This window comes from Lycorma delicatula, chromosome 4, assembly GCF_047948215.1.
Source record: "Lycorma delicatula isolate Av1 chromosome 4, ASM4794821v1, whole genome shotgun sequence".
Taxonomy (NCBI): domain Eukaryota; kingdom Metazoa; phylum Arthropoda; class Insecta; order Hemiptera; family Fulgoridae; genus Lycorma; species Lycorma delicatula.
The window spans coordinates 207,580,903-207,600,153 of record NC_134458.1 but is presented as its reverse complement, the minus strand read 5'-3'; the positions used below and the strand labels follow the sequence as shown (position 1 = coordinate 207,600,153).

Here is a 19,251-nt window from a genome sequence, read left to right as displayed (position 1 = left end):
AGTATTTTAATATTGGTGTACAATTCTAGATGTCATATAAAGTAAGAATTCCTTTTGTTTTATGTTCTACTTTGGTGGTTATAAATGACTAAACACTTACTCACTCACTCTCATACAACACATGCATGTGCACACACACACACACACACACACACATATATATATATATATATATGTAAGCTACAGATCTAAATTTATTTGTCATACATAACAAATGTGTCAAACATTTCATTTAAAATTAGGAATAATATAAAGAAATATCAGAGAAAATATTTTAAGTATTTTGATCAAAATTGTTATATGAAATTGAGGAAAAGATTTACGATTAGTTAAAACTATTCATTTTGGTAAAAAATGAATAAAAAAAAATATTATTTCTCTTCTTTTTTCCTCATCCCTATTCTGAGTTCTGTGGAGTATAAGTTATTTCCAATAGGTACTTGCAGAGGATCTGATCTGGTAAGTACTGGCTATCTGAAGACCTATTCAAGAACATTTTGTTCTATCCAGTGACTGGACAATTGGTGTAATGACTGAAATACTTATTCAGTAAAACCAGGTCCCTTAATTCTTCCTAAACTAAAATATTGTATTGTAAATAAATAAAATATAAATTTTTGCGTTTTGAAATTCGTTAGCAGATATTTTGATATTTTATTCCAGTTGCTTGTCATTCAATTTACTACAGAAGGTAATAAACTAATAAATAAAATAATAAACACTCATTATCATTAGAAAGATCGAGAAGTAGTCTGGTCTGCCATGTTATTTATTTTAACTGGTAATTCAGCCAATAGCAATTGGTAAACAGAAGCATATCAAGTAGTTTCAAAATGTATCCATTAAAAATGGGTCTGTAAAACTGTTATATGAAACTTGTTGGAAAAGATTACTATGACTTTGGTTTAAACTCTAGTTACATTTCAGCTGAAAATTATGAAGATACATCCACTCTTTTTGGTATGGGGTATGATGTGAGTGAATCTTGATGTTTAGTAAATAACCTGAAGTCTTTTAAAATGTAAAATTCTGAGAGATAGTTTTTACAATACATGTGTACAAACTAAATTAAAAAATTTGATATATGCATAAAAAAAATTTTCAACACTTACGTGGTGGTGGTATAGGTGAACAACTTCTGAAAGGGTCACCAGTAAAACCATTCCTACATGTACAAGATGGTAAATGATTAACAACTTGACAATCAGCATTTTGACCACAAGTACCAGGGCAAGGATCTTGACATTTTGTACGAATACAAGCCAAATTTGATGCACAATCTGAATTAATAACACATTCTGGACGACAACCTTCATATGGATTTCCAATATAATCTGGTAAACAAGTACATGAACCAGCACCATTTTGTTCTCTACAAACTGCATTTGCACCGCATGGTGATGGCATACATGGTGTTGGCCTTTCTTGTGGCAATGGGGCTGCTGTAATAAAGAAAAAACAAAAAGAAAATAAAACTAAAAATTCTTTAAAATTAATAGCTCAGGAAAAAATTGAACAGATTATTTACATATTACTTCAAAGAAAAACCAATAACTTACTTAGCATTAGCAAGCATTTAGTATACTACTAGCAAGCATTTGAGTTGTTTTGGTTCTTTTAATTTAGAGAATTTATTGATAAACAATAGTTTTAAAATAAGAAAAAAATATATATAAATAAGTTTAAATTAAATAATACTGTTTATAAAAATAATTATTATTTTTAAAGTAGAAAATAAAAAAAACTTACCTCTATATAATACAGAATAAATTAAACAAAAATTATAGATGATAAGCTAATGAAATTCAAAAGAAACTATATATATTTTACGCATAAGTAACTGTTACATGTTAAAATAAAATAAAAAACGTATAAAATAAAAAATATGACAAGTCATTATAAATTTAAAAAAAATTATCATCAAAATAAAAATTACAAACAAGATTATTTTACTCATAAATAGCTAAAAAAAAAAAATTGAATAGTAAAATGTGTTTAAAATATCCAATAAAATGTGTAATACTAATTCAAATAAACAGAAATTTTAATACACACTTTCAAAAATCAGATCTCATTTTTCATAACAGTATAAAACTGTTCAAGTATTAAAAGTTCAACATAAGTATAGTACCAATTATCAATGAGATAATAATATAAATTAATTGAATAATAAATATATGACTAAGAAAAAGATACAAAGAATTATATTTAAAAACATCTAAGAAAACTAAAAATCAATTTTGTGGAAAAGGAAGTAAATAATCTAACTTGCATAAAAAATAGTAGTAATACTCTCTATAGGATGATATGTAAGATATTAACAATAAAATATAGGAATTTCAAATTCATAGAAGTAACAGTACAGTAGAAATTATACATATCATTAAAAATTAACATTAAAGAAAATGAAAATAACAAAACTGAAAAAAATTAGAAATAGTATTTTGCAGCAGAGGACTGAAGTGAATTTGATGTAATACATAGAGAAGACATGCCTCCTTTATTATTAGTTATGCACTTTTATGTACATTTATTGAAAGAAATTTATATTCACATTGACTCTAGAGATAATGGAAAACATCAACCAGTATAAAAATATTTTAAAAAAATACAGTGATTTTTTTATGATGGAAAAATAATTGACCTCTTTCCAGGTTGCTGCTTCTTTGACAACGAACTAGTGACTATAATCTATGAGTAAATTAAAAACAAAACCGACTGTAAAAATTAACCAACTTCATAAAAATTTCCTTAGCTGAGATGTTATTCTAACAAAATAAATTGTTTTATTTACTTACGTTTGTGACAGCCTAATATGTGAATTAAGAGTCATTTAAGAAAGACTAATTTTTTTAGAATGAAAAAAAAGGTAAGCGTGATCATGAGGAGAGGTGTTATAACTAGACACAGACTCTACTATTCTGCCATGTTGGCTGAGTTCTCATGTATGACTATTTCAAAAATTAATTTAGGAAAATAAATTATATGAGGGGTTATAATTTTAAAATAAATACGACTTTGTTTATTTAAAAAAACAATTATATAATTGTTTAGTTTTAAACTGTATAGTCTTTTGTAAAGAATTGTTTTAATGAGAGAACGTATAAATTAATAAGTTGACTTACAGGTGTAAAAATCAAAAGTTAATATCAATGAACAACAAAGTACGTTATAATTGGTAAATAGGGTTTCCAAAAAGTAAGTAAAATACTGAAAAACAAAATATAAATAATAACATACAAATGCTCTAAAAATTAAATATATTAAAAACTTAACATTTTTATTATAATGTCGAAGTAATATAAAATTAGAACTTTAAAGGAACACGAGTAAGTAGTTGGCTGACTAAAAAATATTAACAAACTAGCATGAAAGGTACTTGACAAAATGAATATAGATAACAATCATTATTGATAAGAATAAATATAAAATAAATCAATAAAAAGACACTTGCACAAATCAAGGAAATCACTAATGGTTATAAATAGAAATGTGTATTTAATAACAAAAATAAACAATAAAAAAATAAATCGACTAATGTAAAAGCAGGAAGATTAACTGATCAATTACGAACTTGTTTATATCTAAAATGAATAAATAATAAAAATTTTTTAAATAAAATTATATGACATTTATATAAAAACCTGATGAAATGGTAACATGTATAAAAATTATTAGTGCAATAGTAATAGAATACCAACAAGAATCAAAAAAACGAGCCACTTTATAAATCTCAGTAACACAAATTTCAAGAATTATTAAACTGCCACATGCAGATAAAAAGAGGTAAGGACACTAATAAAAACATGGTGGTATCAAGAAATATTCACATCTTTTACATAAATAAAAAAAATTATAAAATATATACTTAATTAAAAATATCAACCAAATTGGTTTTATCTATCTTTGAAATTTCATACAACAGAGAAGAGGATTAAGCTTAAACTTAATATGTAATCATACGAGTGTTGAACATGCTGGCTGAATTTCTACAAGTATATAGTTATCAATATTAACTCATTCTATTAGATGCCATGGTAGAGATAGAAAGGTATAAACATTGACAAGACAAATATGGTTGGTATTTTAATGTAGCATTTTCATTTGCACTTGTATTTTACAATTACTTACGCAGAGAATGAGAATATTTCTCATAAGTTCAACATTTTGGTAAGTATCTTTACGTCTTTTTATTCATATCAGGTGGTTTAATAGTAATTAACACTGATAAACATAATTTTTGTTTCCTAACATGCGATACATTTTAATCTGTTTTTTTATGCTGAAAACGAAGATGAACTCAAAATTTTTCTATCACCCACGATTTTTGAAAAATTTTTAAATTTTAATAAAAGGATTTTTTTCACTTTTCAACATATAATTAGCATTTTAAGCTCCTATATTGTATTTTGTTAACTCATTTTTTATTGTTTAACTTTGTTAACATAATTTGTTAGCTATAAATAAACAATACTAGACAAAGAATTAAATCATATCAAAGTTACATATTATGACATCATATCTATACTGAAGAGTGAGCCTTCATGGATAAGATTAATCATGTCTGTGCAGGTCAACATGTAGCTGAAAACACAACTGTGTTGTTTGTATTAAGTAATGGATTTAGGAATGAATTGATTTTGTTCAGTCTTATTGCTGTCTTAAGTTTGTTAACAGTGCAATGTCATAATGCCTCAAAATTGTGTAAATGATGTGGATGCCTTTTGTTATGCATGTAGTGAATTTACCGTAAAATCAAATAGAAAAAACATTACACCTTTAATTAAAAAGCATATCATTTGTACTTTCAGTGTAAAACTGGTGATCAGGATAAGACGTGGGCTCTTCATATAGTATGCACTAATTGTTCTGTATATTTAAGAGGATGGCTGAAAGGTATACGGAAGGCTTTGCCATTTGGTGTACCTATGGTTTGGCTTGAACCAAAGGATCATGAAACCGATTGTTACTTTTGTTTAACAAGTGTGTCTGGAATTTCTAAAACATATAAACGTACTGTAAAATATCCTTCATTGCAGTCTGCAATCAGGCCTGTACCTCACAGTGAAATTATTCCAGTTCCTGAGCCACCTGTAAATATATGTTTTGAAAGCAGCGATGAAAAATCAGGCAGTACTGAAGAAGACAACAATGATTTTGATTCTGAACTATCTTCTGATAACCCACATCTTATATCACAAGTGAATTAAATGACTTGGTTAGGGATTTAAATTTATGAAAAAATCAAGCTGAACTGTTAGGATCAAGACTGCAAGGTTGGAATTTACTTTAAAAAAAATACAAAGATTTTGGACTTTCAAAGTCAACAAAAATAACTTTTTCAGTACTTTATTGATGAAAATAATTTGGTTTATTGCACAAATATTGATGAACTTATGTTGCACTTAGAATAAGTTCATAAACCTGAGGACTGGTGCCTTTTCATAGATTCATCCAAGTATAAATTAAAAGCGATTCTACAACGGTAACAAATAACCTTCGATACCAATTGCTTATGGTATTAATTTGGAAGAATTAATACCATCTGGAAGTATGAAAAAATAAATCATAAAAAACATAGCTGGAACATATGCGGTGATTTGAAAGTTATAGCTATTTTGTTAGGAATGCAGTTAGGCTACACTAAGTACATGTGTTTTCTTTGCAAATGGCATAGCCGAGTTAGGGATAAACATTATGTTACCAGACAGTGGAAGAAACGAGACAACTCCAAATAGGAAAAATATTATTCATGAGCCCTTAGTTGAACCCAAAAAAAAATTTTTACTCCCTCTCCATATTAAGCTAGGACTAATGAAAAATTTTGTAAAAGCAATGAAGAAGGATAGTCCTGGATTTTTGTACATCAAGCAGAAATTTCCAAATGTAAGTGAAGGAAAAATTAAAGAAGGAATATTTGTTGGTCCTCAAATAAGAGAGTTGGTCAAAGATGATGTATTTACCTCGATGTTAAATAATGTAGAAAGTGCAGCTTGGACTTCATTTAAAGACATTTGCAAAACTTTTCTCACCAAACAAAAATCTGATAATTCCACAATATTGTTAATCAACTTCTTACTTCATACAAAGCTATGGGATGTAATATGTATTTGAAAATACATTTCCTCCAATTACATCTGGATTTTTTCCCGGACAACTTTGGAGACGTAAGTGACGAACACGGTGAATGTTTCCACCAAGACATTTCGGTGATGGAAGGCCACTATAAAAGGAAATGTATACTAACATGTTAGCCGATTACTGTTGGGCATTAATTCGTGATGTGCCTAAGGCTATTTATAAAAGAAAAGCATCAGCGAAATCATTCTAACATGTATGGCAATGCAAAATTATACATTTTACAGATTTTAACTATATCTTCCCATAATTTTTTTTAAGCGTAATTTATTTAAAACTAAGGTGTTAAAAAAATTGTATTTACAGATCTGTGATGTAAGCAAAATGCAATTCAAGAAATGGTATCATACTTAGACAAACATTACACAAATTTTTTTTTTTGTCTAAGTGTAATTCTTATTTATTAATTTTTTACTATATAATATGTATCACACAATAATATTAATAACAGTTCGCCAAATTCTTCTTTTAAATAAATTATCTAAAGATCAAAAGTAAATTACCAGATATATCTAGTACAGAGGAATAATATGAATCTTAAAAATATTAATTTCAGTAAAATAATATATATAATTAAATAATAATGGATAATTACCTATTTTTTGTTTATGAGAAACTCACTTTTTCAATGTGCTTTAATAATGAATTCCTTTGTAATATGTAGTTTTTTACAAATACATACGTGTTATTCATTAAAAAAATAATTGATTGTTTAAAGTATCCTCTATACTCTTATATCAGTATTTTCTATGTTACGGCTTGAATTACATGGAAGAGATTGGTCAAAGGATAAATAACGAAATTTTTTTTAATGAATAAGTAGCATATACAGTTTGAAAAAGGGAAGTTATGAAATAATGAAACTGATGGTAGAAGTACATTCAAAAATGCATTCTTCATAAATAAAAATGTAATTAATGTAAGAATACCTCCTCAAATATGCACAAGCACATAAGGTAATATTTTACTTATTATGAGATCTGATTTTATTCAAAATTAATTTAACAAAAAACTAAAATCAAAATTAAAGTACACTAAAAGACACATTACTGCTACTATCTGAAAAATAATTATTCAAATATTTTCATGACATAAAAACTCTTCATTTCCTTATCTTCAGTAAAGTTACATCATAAATGTATTTTAATTTTTGCAGAATTTTTAATTCTGAAAAATATAAATAAAATAAAATAAAATTACCTGTTTTATATGCAACAAAAAGTTATCTATATACTTACCCATAATAGAAATAAATCCTGTATAAATATGAATAAACGTGAAAAATGACATTATTTACATAATGAAATTTACAATTCTAAAAATATTACATTTAATGATGAATTGTTTAGATCAATAGTAAAAGTTAAATAGCATTATTACTTTTAAGACAAACTAAACCAAATTTTAAACACAACAGAGGAGTTTTATGTAAATCAAAATATTCTCATTAAACACAGAGATGTTTGGTCAGTGACAAAAGCTACATGATTTAACTATAAACAATTTAAAATGAGTATCTTAAAATTTGGTTTGGTTTATCTAGAAAATGGAAATATTATATAAAAAATTACATTATTATAAAACAAAAAAGCCAGTAATTTTAAAAATACAAATCAAAATGATTAATTAGCCAAATAAATAGCTTATATCTAAATATAAATAAAGTACATAAATATAATATAAAAATACAAAATGATTAATACAAAATTAGAATTTTTTTTTTACAGTAAAAGCAACCACACATCAAAAGTTCCTATGAACTATTTTCTACTCTATAAACAAATATAAAGCAAAAGAAAAAAAATAATACAAAAACAGCAGTACAATTTGTATTTACATTATTCTAAAGTGAATGTAATAAACAATTAATTACTTTAACAGTTACATATTACGCTTTGTAAAAAAAAGTGACATATATTTTAATATAAAGCCAGCCAGCAATTTAGTTTATATTGTGCTATTTAATTATGTATATATAATAATGCGTTATACATGCTGCAAAAAAAAAAAAAATTAATAAGCAAGCAATATATAATATTTACAAATATGATTACATAATATTAAAAAGCTATATAATATAAATGGAAATAAAAAAGAACTTTGTATTACAAAATTAACTATTTCATAGGTCAGGTTTGACCGGTTCATAATAGAAAAAACTTCAATCATAATTTTCAATGGATAAATTACATAAATAAATAACAACTGAATTTTCCTCAATAAAACTGAATAATACTATAAATGAAGAAATCATTCAGCAATAAATGTAATACATAATATATATATATATATGTAGAATTATTTGAAATAGCATTGTGCAAAAATCAGTTGTATATATTGCCACAGACTGATCAAATTTTTAAATATTTTTATTAAAACACCAAAATGCATAGTATTAAAAAATCTTAAACTTGCAACCAGTTAGTAATGGTTTTCCACAGTTATTCAAAGTCGAACAAAAATTACATATAATGGAATTATAAATAATTATTTCATTATTAATTAAAATAATGAATTTAAAAAAAAAACAACATTATCAATGAACATAGTAAAGGAAAAAATAACAGAAATGGGAAATAGTGATTCTCACTCAAATAACATTATCAATGGGTTGAATTTACATGTCATATTAAGACAACAAAGAAAGAAGTAATAATATCCAAAGCAAGGGTAGTTAAAATAACATATATTAATCCAATTAAATTATTTTTATAAATAGTTATACATCTATATTCTTTAAAGTATTGGATTGTTGTACAAAAGTAGATATTAACAAAAAAAAAATTCTAAACATTGCAGCCCAGAATAAAAAAAAATCCCTGAAAAATTTTGATTAGAAACTATATTAAATTAAAACAAAACAATTAACTAAAGAAACATATTAAATAAAAATGCTTTAAGATTAGTTAAGTTTTTAAATAAAACTTCAAAAAAGATTAGATGGTTGAGATTACACTAACATTAATACACCATATTAATATTTTAAATGGTTTTCTTTTAGTTGTATAAAAATACTAAGATAATAATATGCATCATAACTTTTAATAATCCTAGCATCCTAGTTGTTTATATTTTACCACATTTAAAAATAAAAGAACTTAAAAGAGGATAAGAGAACTTTAAAGAGGATAATACTGAAATGATAAAATTACAACATATTGTTAGCAGGTTAAATTAAACAAATACATACGTAAAATTTAAATTAAATATTTGCAAAGCAGATTAAATACTATGCAATTTAAATTTATATTACTGTAATAAAAAGATTAAAACCATACATGAATTTTGAAAGAGGACACTTACACTGTAAAACGGTGCATCCAATAAATGGATTTCCAGTATAACCTTCAGAACAAGTGCACATAGGCGTATGACTAACAACATTACATAATGAATTAGATCCACAAGAACCTGGACAAGGATCTTTACACTTTTGATTAATGCATGCCAGATTACTAGCACATTCACTGTTACTAACGCATTCTGGACGACAACTTGGAGGAGTACCGATAAAATCTGGTAAACATGAACAAGATGGGCTATCACCAGCAACTCTGCATTCTGAGTTAGGACCACATGGTGAAGGAACACATGGATTTTGAGGTTGGATGGGTTCTGGAGGCGTGTTAGCTGAAATCACACATAAAAAAATAAAATAGATTGACATACTCGCATTACAACATTCTAAAAGATAAATTAATATTTATCAGTAATAATAACTATATTGTACTTTATTTCATTAATATTATTTCTAAAATTAATAGAAGATTATATATCACACAGTTTAATTGAAGCAACAGTAACTACAAAACATTTTGGTCAGCTCTCAAAATTTAATTTAAACCTTTAAAAATAATAGTTATGTAAAATTATAACATTAACAAATATGTTTTCATCTCAGTATTCACAGAATTTTTTTCTTATATATTAAGATTAAAATTTTTTTCTTAAAGTATCATTGTTTTCTTTTTTGTTTTCAGTAATGTTATTATTCATGGCTTTATGAAGATTCAACAATAACAGAACATTATTAGTTCACATTACTGAGAGATTTGGTTTAAAATGCTTTCCAGTAAATTTGATTATATGCTTATATATTAATATTAAATAAGGAGCACAAATTACAAATTAAAATGAATGTAAAATAATTTAGCGGATAGTTTTAATAAAATAATAAATCCTGCAACTAAAATAACTCATTGAAGAGGTTCTCTCTGAACAAAAAAAAGCTATTACAAAGATTTTGTAACAAAAAAAGTTATAAAAGAAATATTAAAAATTAAAGTATATAGCAAGCAGCAAGTATCATAGTTAACAACTATAGTTAATCTATAAAAATAATCACTAAAATATAAATACATACGCATAGGAGTACATCTGATGAATGGATCACCAGTGAAACGAGGTGGACAACTACATATTGGATTATGATTTACAACTTCACATCTAGCACCAACACCGCAAGTTCCTGGACAAGGATTTCTACATTTCTGATTTGAACATGCTTCATTTCTTCCACAATCAGAGTTCACAACACATTCCGGTCTACAAGCTGGTGGTGAGCCAATATATCCTGGTATGCATGAACATACTGCTTGTCCATTAACTTCACGGCACTGACTGTTTGGACCACAAGGTGATGGAATACAGGGCTGTGTAACAACTGGTGCTGTAAAATAAAAACAATACAACTTAATATTGTGCAAATTGTTAACACACACACACACACACACACACACACACACACACACACACACACACACCACTAACAGATATATTTAAGAATTAAGACCTTCTTCAACAACAGTCAGCATAAGTAATAACTGTCAGAGTAGGAAAATAAATTTTTTACAGTTATAGTGATACTTTCATAATTACATAATTAGCCAATATCTAATTAAAAATTCTATTATAATACTTATGTGAAATAAATGAAAATGCTTTTTAATTTATCCTTTGTTTATTGATATTACACTGACTAATGACAATATATGAAGGAAAACAAATTATAAATCTTATTTTCTATTTATTTACAAAAGCGAAAAAATGAAACAAAAACCTGAATATAAATAGATAAGAAAGCATTTTATATAGAAAGTTATACAGCAGAGTTAGAATTTTTGCATTTTGTGTAGGGCACTTCTGAATGAATATGAAACAGAGATACTAGGAAAAAGAGACAGAGAAAAGTTGGAAGTTTTTGAAGTGTGGAGATGGAGTACTTCGGGCAAAATTAAGAAATGGTGACTGAATGAGAAGATTGAATAAGAATAGAAAATTAATCAGAACATACCATAACAGAAAATTTAACTGAATGGGACATATCATCAGAGGGCAATGGTTAATTAAAGCAGTGCCAGAAGGGTACTGCAAGGTATTGTAAAAGGAGAGTAATGTTACAAGTGATCTAAAAGGGAATCCAAGATATCAAAACTAAAAAATTTAGCAAGAATTAGAAGAGAATAGAGTTAATGACTGATTAAAGGATCTGCCTCAGCACAGGTAACCATACAATGATGATAAAACTAAACAAAGTAATTAATCATACAAAAAATTCTTAAAAAATTTACTAATACAAGTAAACTGAGACAGAATTTGTAAATACGAGTAAATCTACAAAGGCTTATACAATTCAAACTTTTTTAAAGATATATTTCAAAATTTATTGTTTAATGTCTGAAAAACTGTTTAACAGATCTGCTTATATCCTGACATTAAACTTTATTAGACAAAATAGTTATTGAGTGCTAATAAATACAAACATATGCACTATAAACAAGATACATACCCTGCATAGGTTTACAATCAACAAATGGATTTCCAGATGTTCCAGTTGGACATGTACACATTGGTATATGATTTATAACTTCACATACAGCTCCTTGACCACATGTTCCAGGACATGGATCAGTACATTTATTTCTAATACAAGCTCTATTTCTTGGACAATCTGTGTTAAGTACACATTCTGGTCTACATCCTGAATAAGGATCTCCTTGATATTCAGGTACACATGTACATATGCCATTGTTACATTGAGCATTTGGTCCACAAGGTGAGGGATTGCATGGATCTGCTTCTAATGGTTCTTTGGCTGAAAGTAAAATGAAATAAATTTATTAATTTATAGTTCTATATAAACAACAATGATTTGAAAATGGTCATAAAACTGAATGAAAACTTACGTGGTGGTGGTTTAGGAAAGCAGTTTGTAAATGGATCACCAGTCATTCCTTCAGGACAAGTACAAATTGGTGTATGATTGATTACACTGCACTGAGCATTAGAACCACATGATCCTGGACATGGATCTCTACATTTTTCTCTCATACAAGCCAAATTACTAGCACATTCAGCGTTTATTGTACATTCTGGTCTACAGTTTGGTGGGCTGCCAGTGAACTCTGGTAAACATGAACATGATGGAGATCCTCCAATATCTCTACATTGTGAATTTGGACCACATGGTGATGGTACACATGGATTTACAACTGGTGCAGCCGGGGGTGGTGGAGGTGCTGAAATAAATAAAAATATATCATTACTTGAGTTAAATATAAACTATACAGGAGTAAAAAGAATTCTGATGAAAATAAAATTTTGTTACCATACAAAAATATTACTTACATGGTAGTGGGAAACATCTAGTGAATGGATCTCCAGTAAATCCTTGTTGGCAACTGCATATTGGACTATGATTTATAACTTCACATCGTGCATTCAATCCACAAGTTCCAGGACATGGATCCACACATTTTTGATTTACACAAGCTCTATTTGGTGAACATTCTGAACTGACAACACATTCAGGTCTACAGCCAGGCGGACTTCCAATATAATTTGGTAAACATGAGCACACACCTTGTCCATTGACCTCTTTACACTGACTGTTTGGTCCACATGGCGATGGATTACACGGGTTGGTAGGTACGGGTTGTGCAGCTGAAAATTAAGGGAAAGATATTTAATTCGTTTAATAATAATATAATATACTTTTTACTAATACTTAAGAAAAAAAAAACAAGTTTATTGAAAATGTTAAACAGTTATGAGAATGCTACTTAACATTAAATTTAACAATAAAATTTAAAATTAAATAAAAATTATTAGTAATTATTATTTATGGCTATTTTTCAATTTAAAATGCTATCTATCGTTAATCAAATTATAAAAAACTGATCGTAAATATACATTAATGTTTTAATTCTATATGAATAACATAAATATTATAAGAGGAGATTTAATTCCAGGAAAAACAATAACATTTTTAAGTTGTACAAGGAATAAAGAAGTTCAGCAAGAAGATAAAAGAATTTTATTAAAAATATTTTGAGATTTAAAACTGACAGATGAATAAAAATATTAACAATGATTTTAAACAAATAACAAATAGGAAAAGATAAGGGGTGAACTAGAAAAATATAAGCTACATAAAAAACGAAGAACTAGGAAACAGAACATTCCAACTTGTTTGTTGAAATCAAAGTATGAGAAAATAATATGTACTGCAGGTATGCAATTTATTTATTTTCCACTTATTTTGTATGTTTCAAGGAATGTTCATCAAATCAAAGTCTGGTTTGATCTATTATAAGCTACCATCAGCCCCATTACACAAAACAGTGGCTACAAGATGTCTTTTAGCAAAAGTCATGGGACAGTGGCCAATTCCTTTCCCAATCAGAAGCATATATCATCTAATAACGGTTATATTACCTAGACAAGAATAACCCAACAAAACTGATGTACCATAACTATAATACTCACATTCAGATTCTATAAGTTACAAAATCGAATTATAATTTAGTATATTTAACCAAAATCTATGTAACATTTCTCCACGTTAAAATTTGAAATTTGTAAAGATTTGTTTAAAATCATAACATACATAAAAGACAAATAATGTTAAAATCAGATTTAGGGTTTCATATAAGCTAAAATATTTTTATTCATTTCATGAATTTAATCGGATATTATAAAATTTTTAAACATGTAATATGATTTATCACATAGGTTTAAAACTTGTATTTGAGTGTCATATGGAATATTGTAGCATATAAAAAAATTGATTATGCTGAGATTTCAATTTGTAATGTTCTGGATGAAAACAAATATTCTACCATTTACAAACAGATTTCAATCTAGTAAATTTTAAAATCAGCAAATAAATAAGAAGAAATCTTACAAGGTGGTGGTTGAAGTTTGCATAATCTGAATGGATCACCAGTGTATCCAGGTCGACAAGTACATGATGGTAAATGATTAACAACCTGACAATCTGCATTTTGACCACAAGTTCCAGGACAAGGATCTTGACATTTATTTCGTATACAAGCTCTGTTTGATGGACAATCAGTATTTAATACACACTCTGGTCGACATCCTTCATATGGATTACCGATATACTCTGGTAAACAAGCACATGATCCGGCACCATTTTGTTCTCTACATATTGCATTACTTCCACAAGGTGATGGTACACAAGGTGTTGGTCTTTCCTGAGGTGGTGGAGTAGCTGAAATATGAAAAAAACATTATAAACATATTTTTAATTTATTATGTATGAATACCAACAAAATACATAAAAATAACTGAATTATTTAATTAATAATGAAAACAATTTCATAATTTTTTAATGGATGTAGCATAATGCTTTCAGTATTATCTATTATATCCAAATCAGAAACAAAATATTAGAAAACTGACAAATTTTTTTTTTTTTACTAACAATAAATCTATCTGGTTGTGAAAGAAACATACTAAAAAATTAGAGTAGGAAAGACTGAGATTAAAAAAAAGAAGTTATATAATGCAGTAAACTTCCACAGTTTACCCACACGACAACCTCTTGATATAATTAACACGTGATCCTAGTAAATAATTATTAGTTTTTAATTTTAATTAATGAAATCATTCTTTCAACTTCTGATTAATGACCTAAACATCTTAATCATTACTAATTAAATGAAATTAAATTGAAACAGAAGTAAACAAAACATTAATCAGACTGTTTTTGAAATGCTAAATGTAAATATATTTATAAGATCTAATAAAAAATGTAACAGTATGCATCATACATTTATCATTTTTGTCACTAACAACGAACAACCTGTTTCTTTAAATAAATGACAAGCTGCAATTAAAAGCATAAACAACAAAGCATATATATATTTTTTAAACATGTTGACCTGTGTGTTGAATTATAATTAGTATCTATAAATCACCAGATACATACATACAAAGCAATAGTGATCTTACTTTCAATCAAATAAGGCCTTTTCAAATACTTTAGATTCATCATCAGTTATTAAAAATAATATACTTAACGTTATCACTGAGGTACCTTATCAACCATGTCATGACCACTTGCTTTATATTTTATATGTTTTGCTTTATACTTGCTTTATATGTGTGTTTCTGGTGGTTTATAAATACTAACTATACTTATTATATATACTATACTATATAACTATACTATACTAACTTATATATATATATATATATATATATATATATATATATATATATATATATAAACTTCATAATTTATAAAACAGTAACAATTTTGGCAAATCCAAAAATTCACATATTATAAAAACAGTATGTTTAATGTAATTATAGAATTCAATAACAACTGAAAATGCAGGACCCGTAAAAATCCATTATTGGAATTAATGTGTTCTAACAGGCAATAATTTGATATTGACAGAATTTTTTATCATATTTTAAGTTTTTATTCAATACTTATTTTTATCATTAAGTTTTTATTCATTACTTTCAATCATCAAATGGAATTAAAATTAATGTTTGCAACTCAGAGAACAGCATTACAGTGATTAAAAAATTCATTTTTCTATTGTTTTAAATCAGTCACATCTATTTAACTACTATAGTGCTATTAAACTACGATCATTTTGCATAATTTATAAGTGTCTATATTGATCATAAGTTCTATTAACCTTATTGTACCCAGAATCTAAATGTACCACCAACATGGCACGCGGTACATGCTTCCATGAACTTGAGTAGCTAGTTCAGAGGGCAACAAAATAGGACAGTCAAGATGTCCGAAAGAAGCCTACAGCAAAGGCGAAGGCTGAGCCAAAATTTACTGATGTAAATGTCTACAGAGGCATTTACATCGGTGGCATCCCAATGAGGCTTAATTACTGTGAAATCTAATCAGTTAGAGGGTCAAAATCACAACCTCCCCTAAAGCCCATCAGGGCTATGAACAGGGGGGGGGGGTGACAGTGGCGATCAGAATATCGTCACAAGGTGGGTGTCTTCCCTACTGTGGTTAGGATGTACCACCAACATGAATTCGAATACAGTAATACAAAATTCTATTAATTACCCAGTATTTTAGGTAATTAATGAAAGAGGCTCAAGAATACAGTAATATAAGGAGTATATGTATAATAAAATACAGTGTGATATAGAATAATATAAACAGATTTAAATAACATACCTTGTTGAATAACACACTGTATGAAAGGATCTCCAATATATCCAATACTACAGAAGCATTGTGGTGTATGACTGACGACTCTACACTCTGCATTTGCTCCACAAGTTCCTGGACATGGATCACTACACTTTTGATTGATACATGCTAAATGACTAGCACATTCACTGTTACTGATACATTCTGGTCTACAATTTGGTGGTGTACCGATAAATTCTGGTAGGCAAGAACATGACGGACTTTCTCCAACCTCTCTGCATTGTGAATTTGGTCCACATGGGCTTGGTTGGCAAGGATTTATTGGTGGAGCTGCTGCTGGTGGAGGTATCGGTTGACATCTTATGAATGGATCCCCGGTCATACCAGCAGGACAACTGCATATTGGATTATGATTTATAACCTGACAACGTGCTCCAACACCGCACGTTCCAGGACATGGATCTCTACATTTCTGATTCATACAAGCTTGATTCAAATTACAATCTGCGCTGCTAACACATTCTGGTCTACATGCTGGTGGACTTCCAATATATTCAGGTAAACAAGAACAAACAGCTTGTTCATTTACTTCTCTACATTGACTAAATGGTCCACAAGGTGATGGATTACATGGCTGTTTTACAACTGGTGCTTGCATCGGTCGGCATTGTACAAATGGATTTCCTGACATTCTTTCTGGACAAGTACACATTGGAATATGATTAATAACTTCACATCTAGCATCTTGTCCACAGGTTCCAGGGCATGGATCAATACATTTATTACGTATGCATGCTTTGTCTCGAGGGCAATCATTATTAAGTACACACTCTGGTCTACATCCAGAGTATGGATCTCCTTGATATTCTGGCAAACATATACATATACCATTGTTACATTGTGCGTTTGGACCACATGGTGAAGGATTGCATGGATCTGCTTCTAATGGTTCAGAAGCTGAAAAAAAAAACAATATTTATTTACAAATAATTTCAAACAAATCAAGTTAAAAAAAAAGTAATAATAATAACGACATATCTACAACTTACGTGGTGGTGGTTTTGGGAAGCAATTTGTAAATGGATCTCCAGTCATTCCTTCAGGACAAATACATATTGGTGTATGATTGATTACACTACACTGAGCATTAGAACCGCATGACCCAGGACACGGATCTCTACATTTTTCTCTCACACAAGCCAAATTACTAGCACATTCAGGATTTATTGTACATTCTGGTCTGCAATTCGGTGGACTACCAGTATATTCTGGAAGACATGAACATGAAGGTGAGCCTCCAATATCTCTGCACTGTGAGTATGGACCACATGGTGATGGTACACAAGGATTAACTGGTATTGGTACAGCCGGAGGTGGTGGAGGTGCTGTAATGAAAAAAAAATAAAATAAACAAAACAGATCATTATAGTAAAGTGTCGTTAGTAAGTGTTGAAAACAAAGTATTCTTAATTTATACAATGGTCACAGTAACAAATTTATAATAAAATATGTAAATACTTACGAGGTATTGGTGAGCATCTAGTAAATGGATCTCCAGTAAATCCTTGTCGACAACTACATATTGGACTATGATTTATAACTTGGCACTGAGCATTTAATCCACAAGTTCCAGGGCATGGATCTGCACATTTCTGATTCACACAAGCTCTATTTGGTGAACATTCTGAACTGACAACACATTCAGGTCTACAGCCAGGCGGACTTCCAATATAATTTGGTAAACATGAGCACACTCCTTGTCCATTAACTTCTTTACATTGACTATTTGGTCCGCATGGTGATGGATTACATGGATCAACTGGTGCTGATTCTAGAGCTGAAATTGCAAAAGAAAAATATATCCTACTTTTACTATGGGACATTAATATAATTTTATTTTTAAAATTTATTACAATTATTAGTTAAAAATTACATGATTTAAGTTTTTTTGTAGGAATTTTGTCACAGATGATTTAAAAAATCTATCAGTATTAAGATAACTAATTCTCCTTTTTCCACTGATAAGAAATTATGAAAAATGTATATTGACTAATATGCAATCTAAGCAATATACAGTCTATGAAATCTGATATAAAGTTCAAAAGAAATTTTTATTTGAAATTATGTTGTTTAACAAGAGCCTGCAAGTGTGATTAAAGATTGGTAGTTGGTTTTGTTCAGTCTCAAGGAAATTGTTCCTTTAAAAAAAAAAAAAATACTGAAATTAAAAGATAATACAGATAGACATAACACAATATGGCTTACCTACAATTCAAATTATATTGTGAAATCTAACAATTTCTTATTATTAAGAAAGTTTAAAAAAATACTAACTTCATGCCTGTCATAGAACTTTATTTAAATTGAACTTTTCTCTTTTTTTACATTTTTTCAGTATACAAAACTGATTGCTCACTTAGATACATCTACCTAGTATAATTTCAGTAATTAGCACTTTGAAAAGATCCTGAGTGTGTTAGTGCTAATTATGAGAGATTCCTCTATTTATCCCTCTACAATATTTTCCTATTAAAACTGAAAGAACTCTGCTATTACTAGCACATCAGTATACAGTGTCAATGAATTCATACAAACTTAAGTTTTATGTCACTGTGATAATACCTGTACATTATAAATGATTTACTGAAATTAATCTTTCCAAAACA

At 28.1% G+C, this 19,251-nt stretch overlaps 1 protein-coding gene across 1 annotated transcript in view; it reads right to left on the bottom strand.

Annotated features, from left to right (window-relative positions):
- The window catches only part of dpy (fibrillin-like protein dumpy), a 705,616-nt gene that overhangs the window by 83,179 nt on the left and 603,186 nt on the right, over window positions 1-19,251 (bottom strand). The window contains exons 118-127 of the mRNA XM_075365108.1: window positions 18,108-18,422; window positions 17,635-17,970; window positions 16,610-17,542; window positions 14,324-14,653; window positions 12,766-13,080; window positions 12,324-12,656; window positions 11,927-12,232; window positions 10,502-10,807; window positions 9,442-9,768; window positions 1,113-1,442 (exon numbers count right to left, since the gene is read on the bottom strand). Of these exons, the coding sequence (XP_075221223.1) occupies window positions 1,113-1,442; window positions 9,442-9,768; window positions 10,502-10,807; window positions 11,927-12,232; window positions 12,324-12,656; window positions 12,766-13,080; window positions 14,324-14,653; window positions 16,610-17,542; window positions 17,635-17,970; window positions 18,108-18,422 (3,831 nt within the window). The remainder of the gene's footprint in view (window positions 1-1,112; window positions 1,443-9,441; window positions 9,769-10,501; window positions 10,808-11,926; window positions 12,233-12,323; window positions 12,657-12,765; window positions 13,081-14,323; window positions 14,654-16,609; window positions 17,543-17,634; window positions 17,971-18,107; window positions 18,423-19,251) is intronic.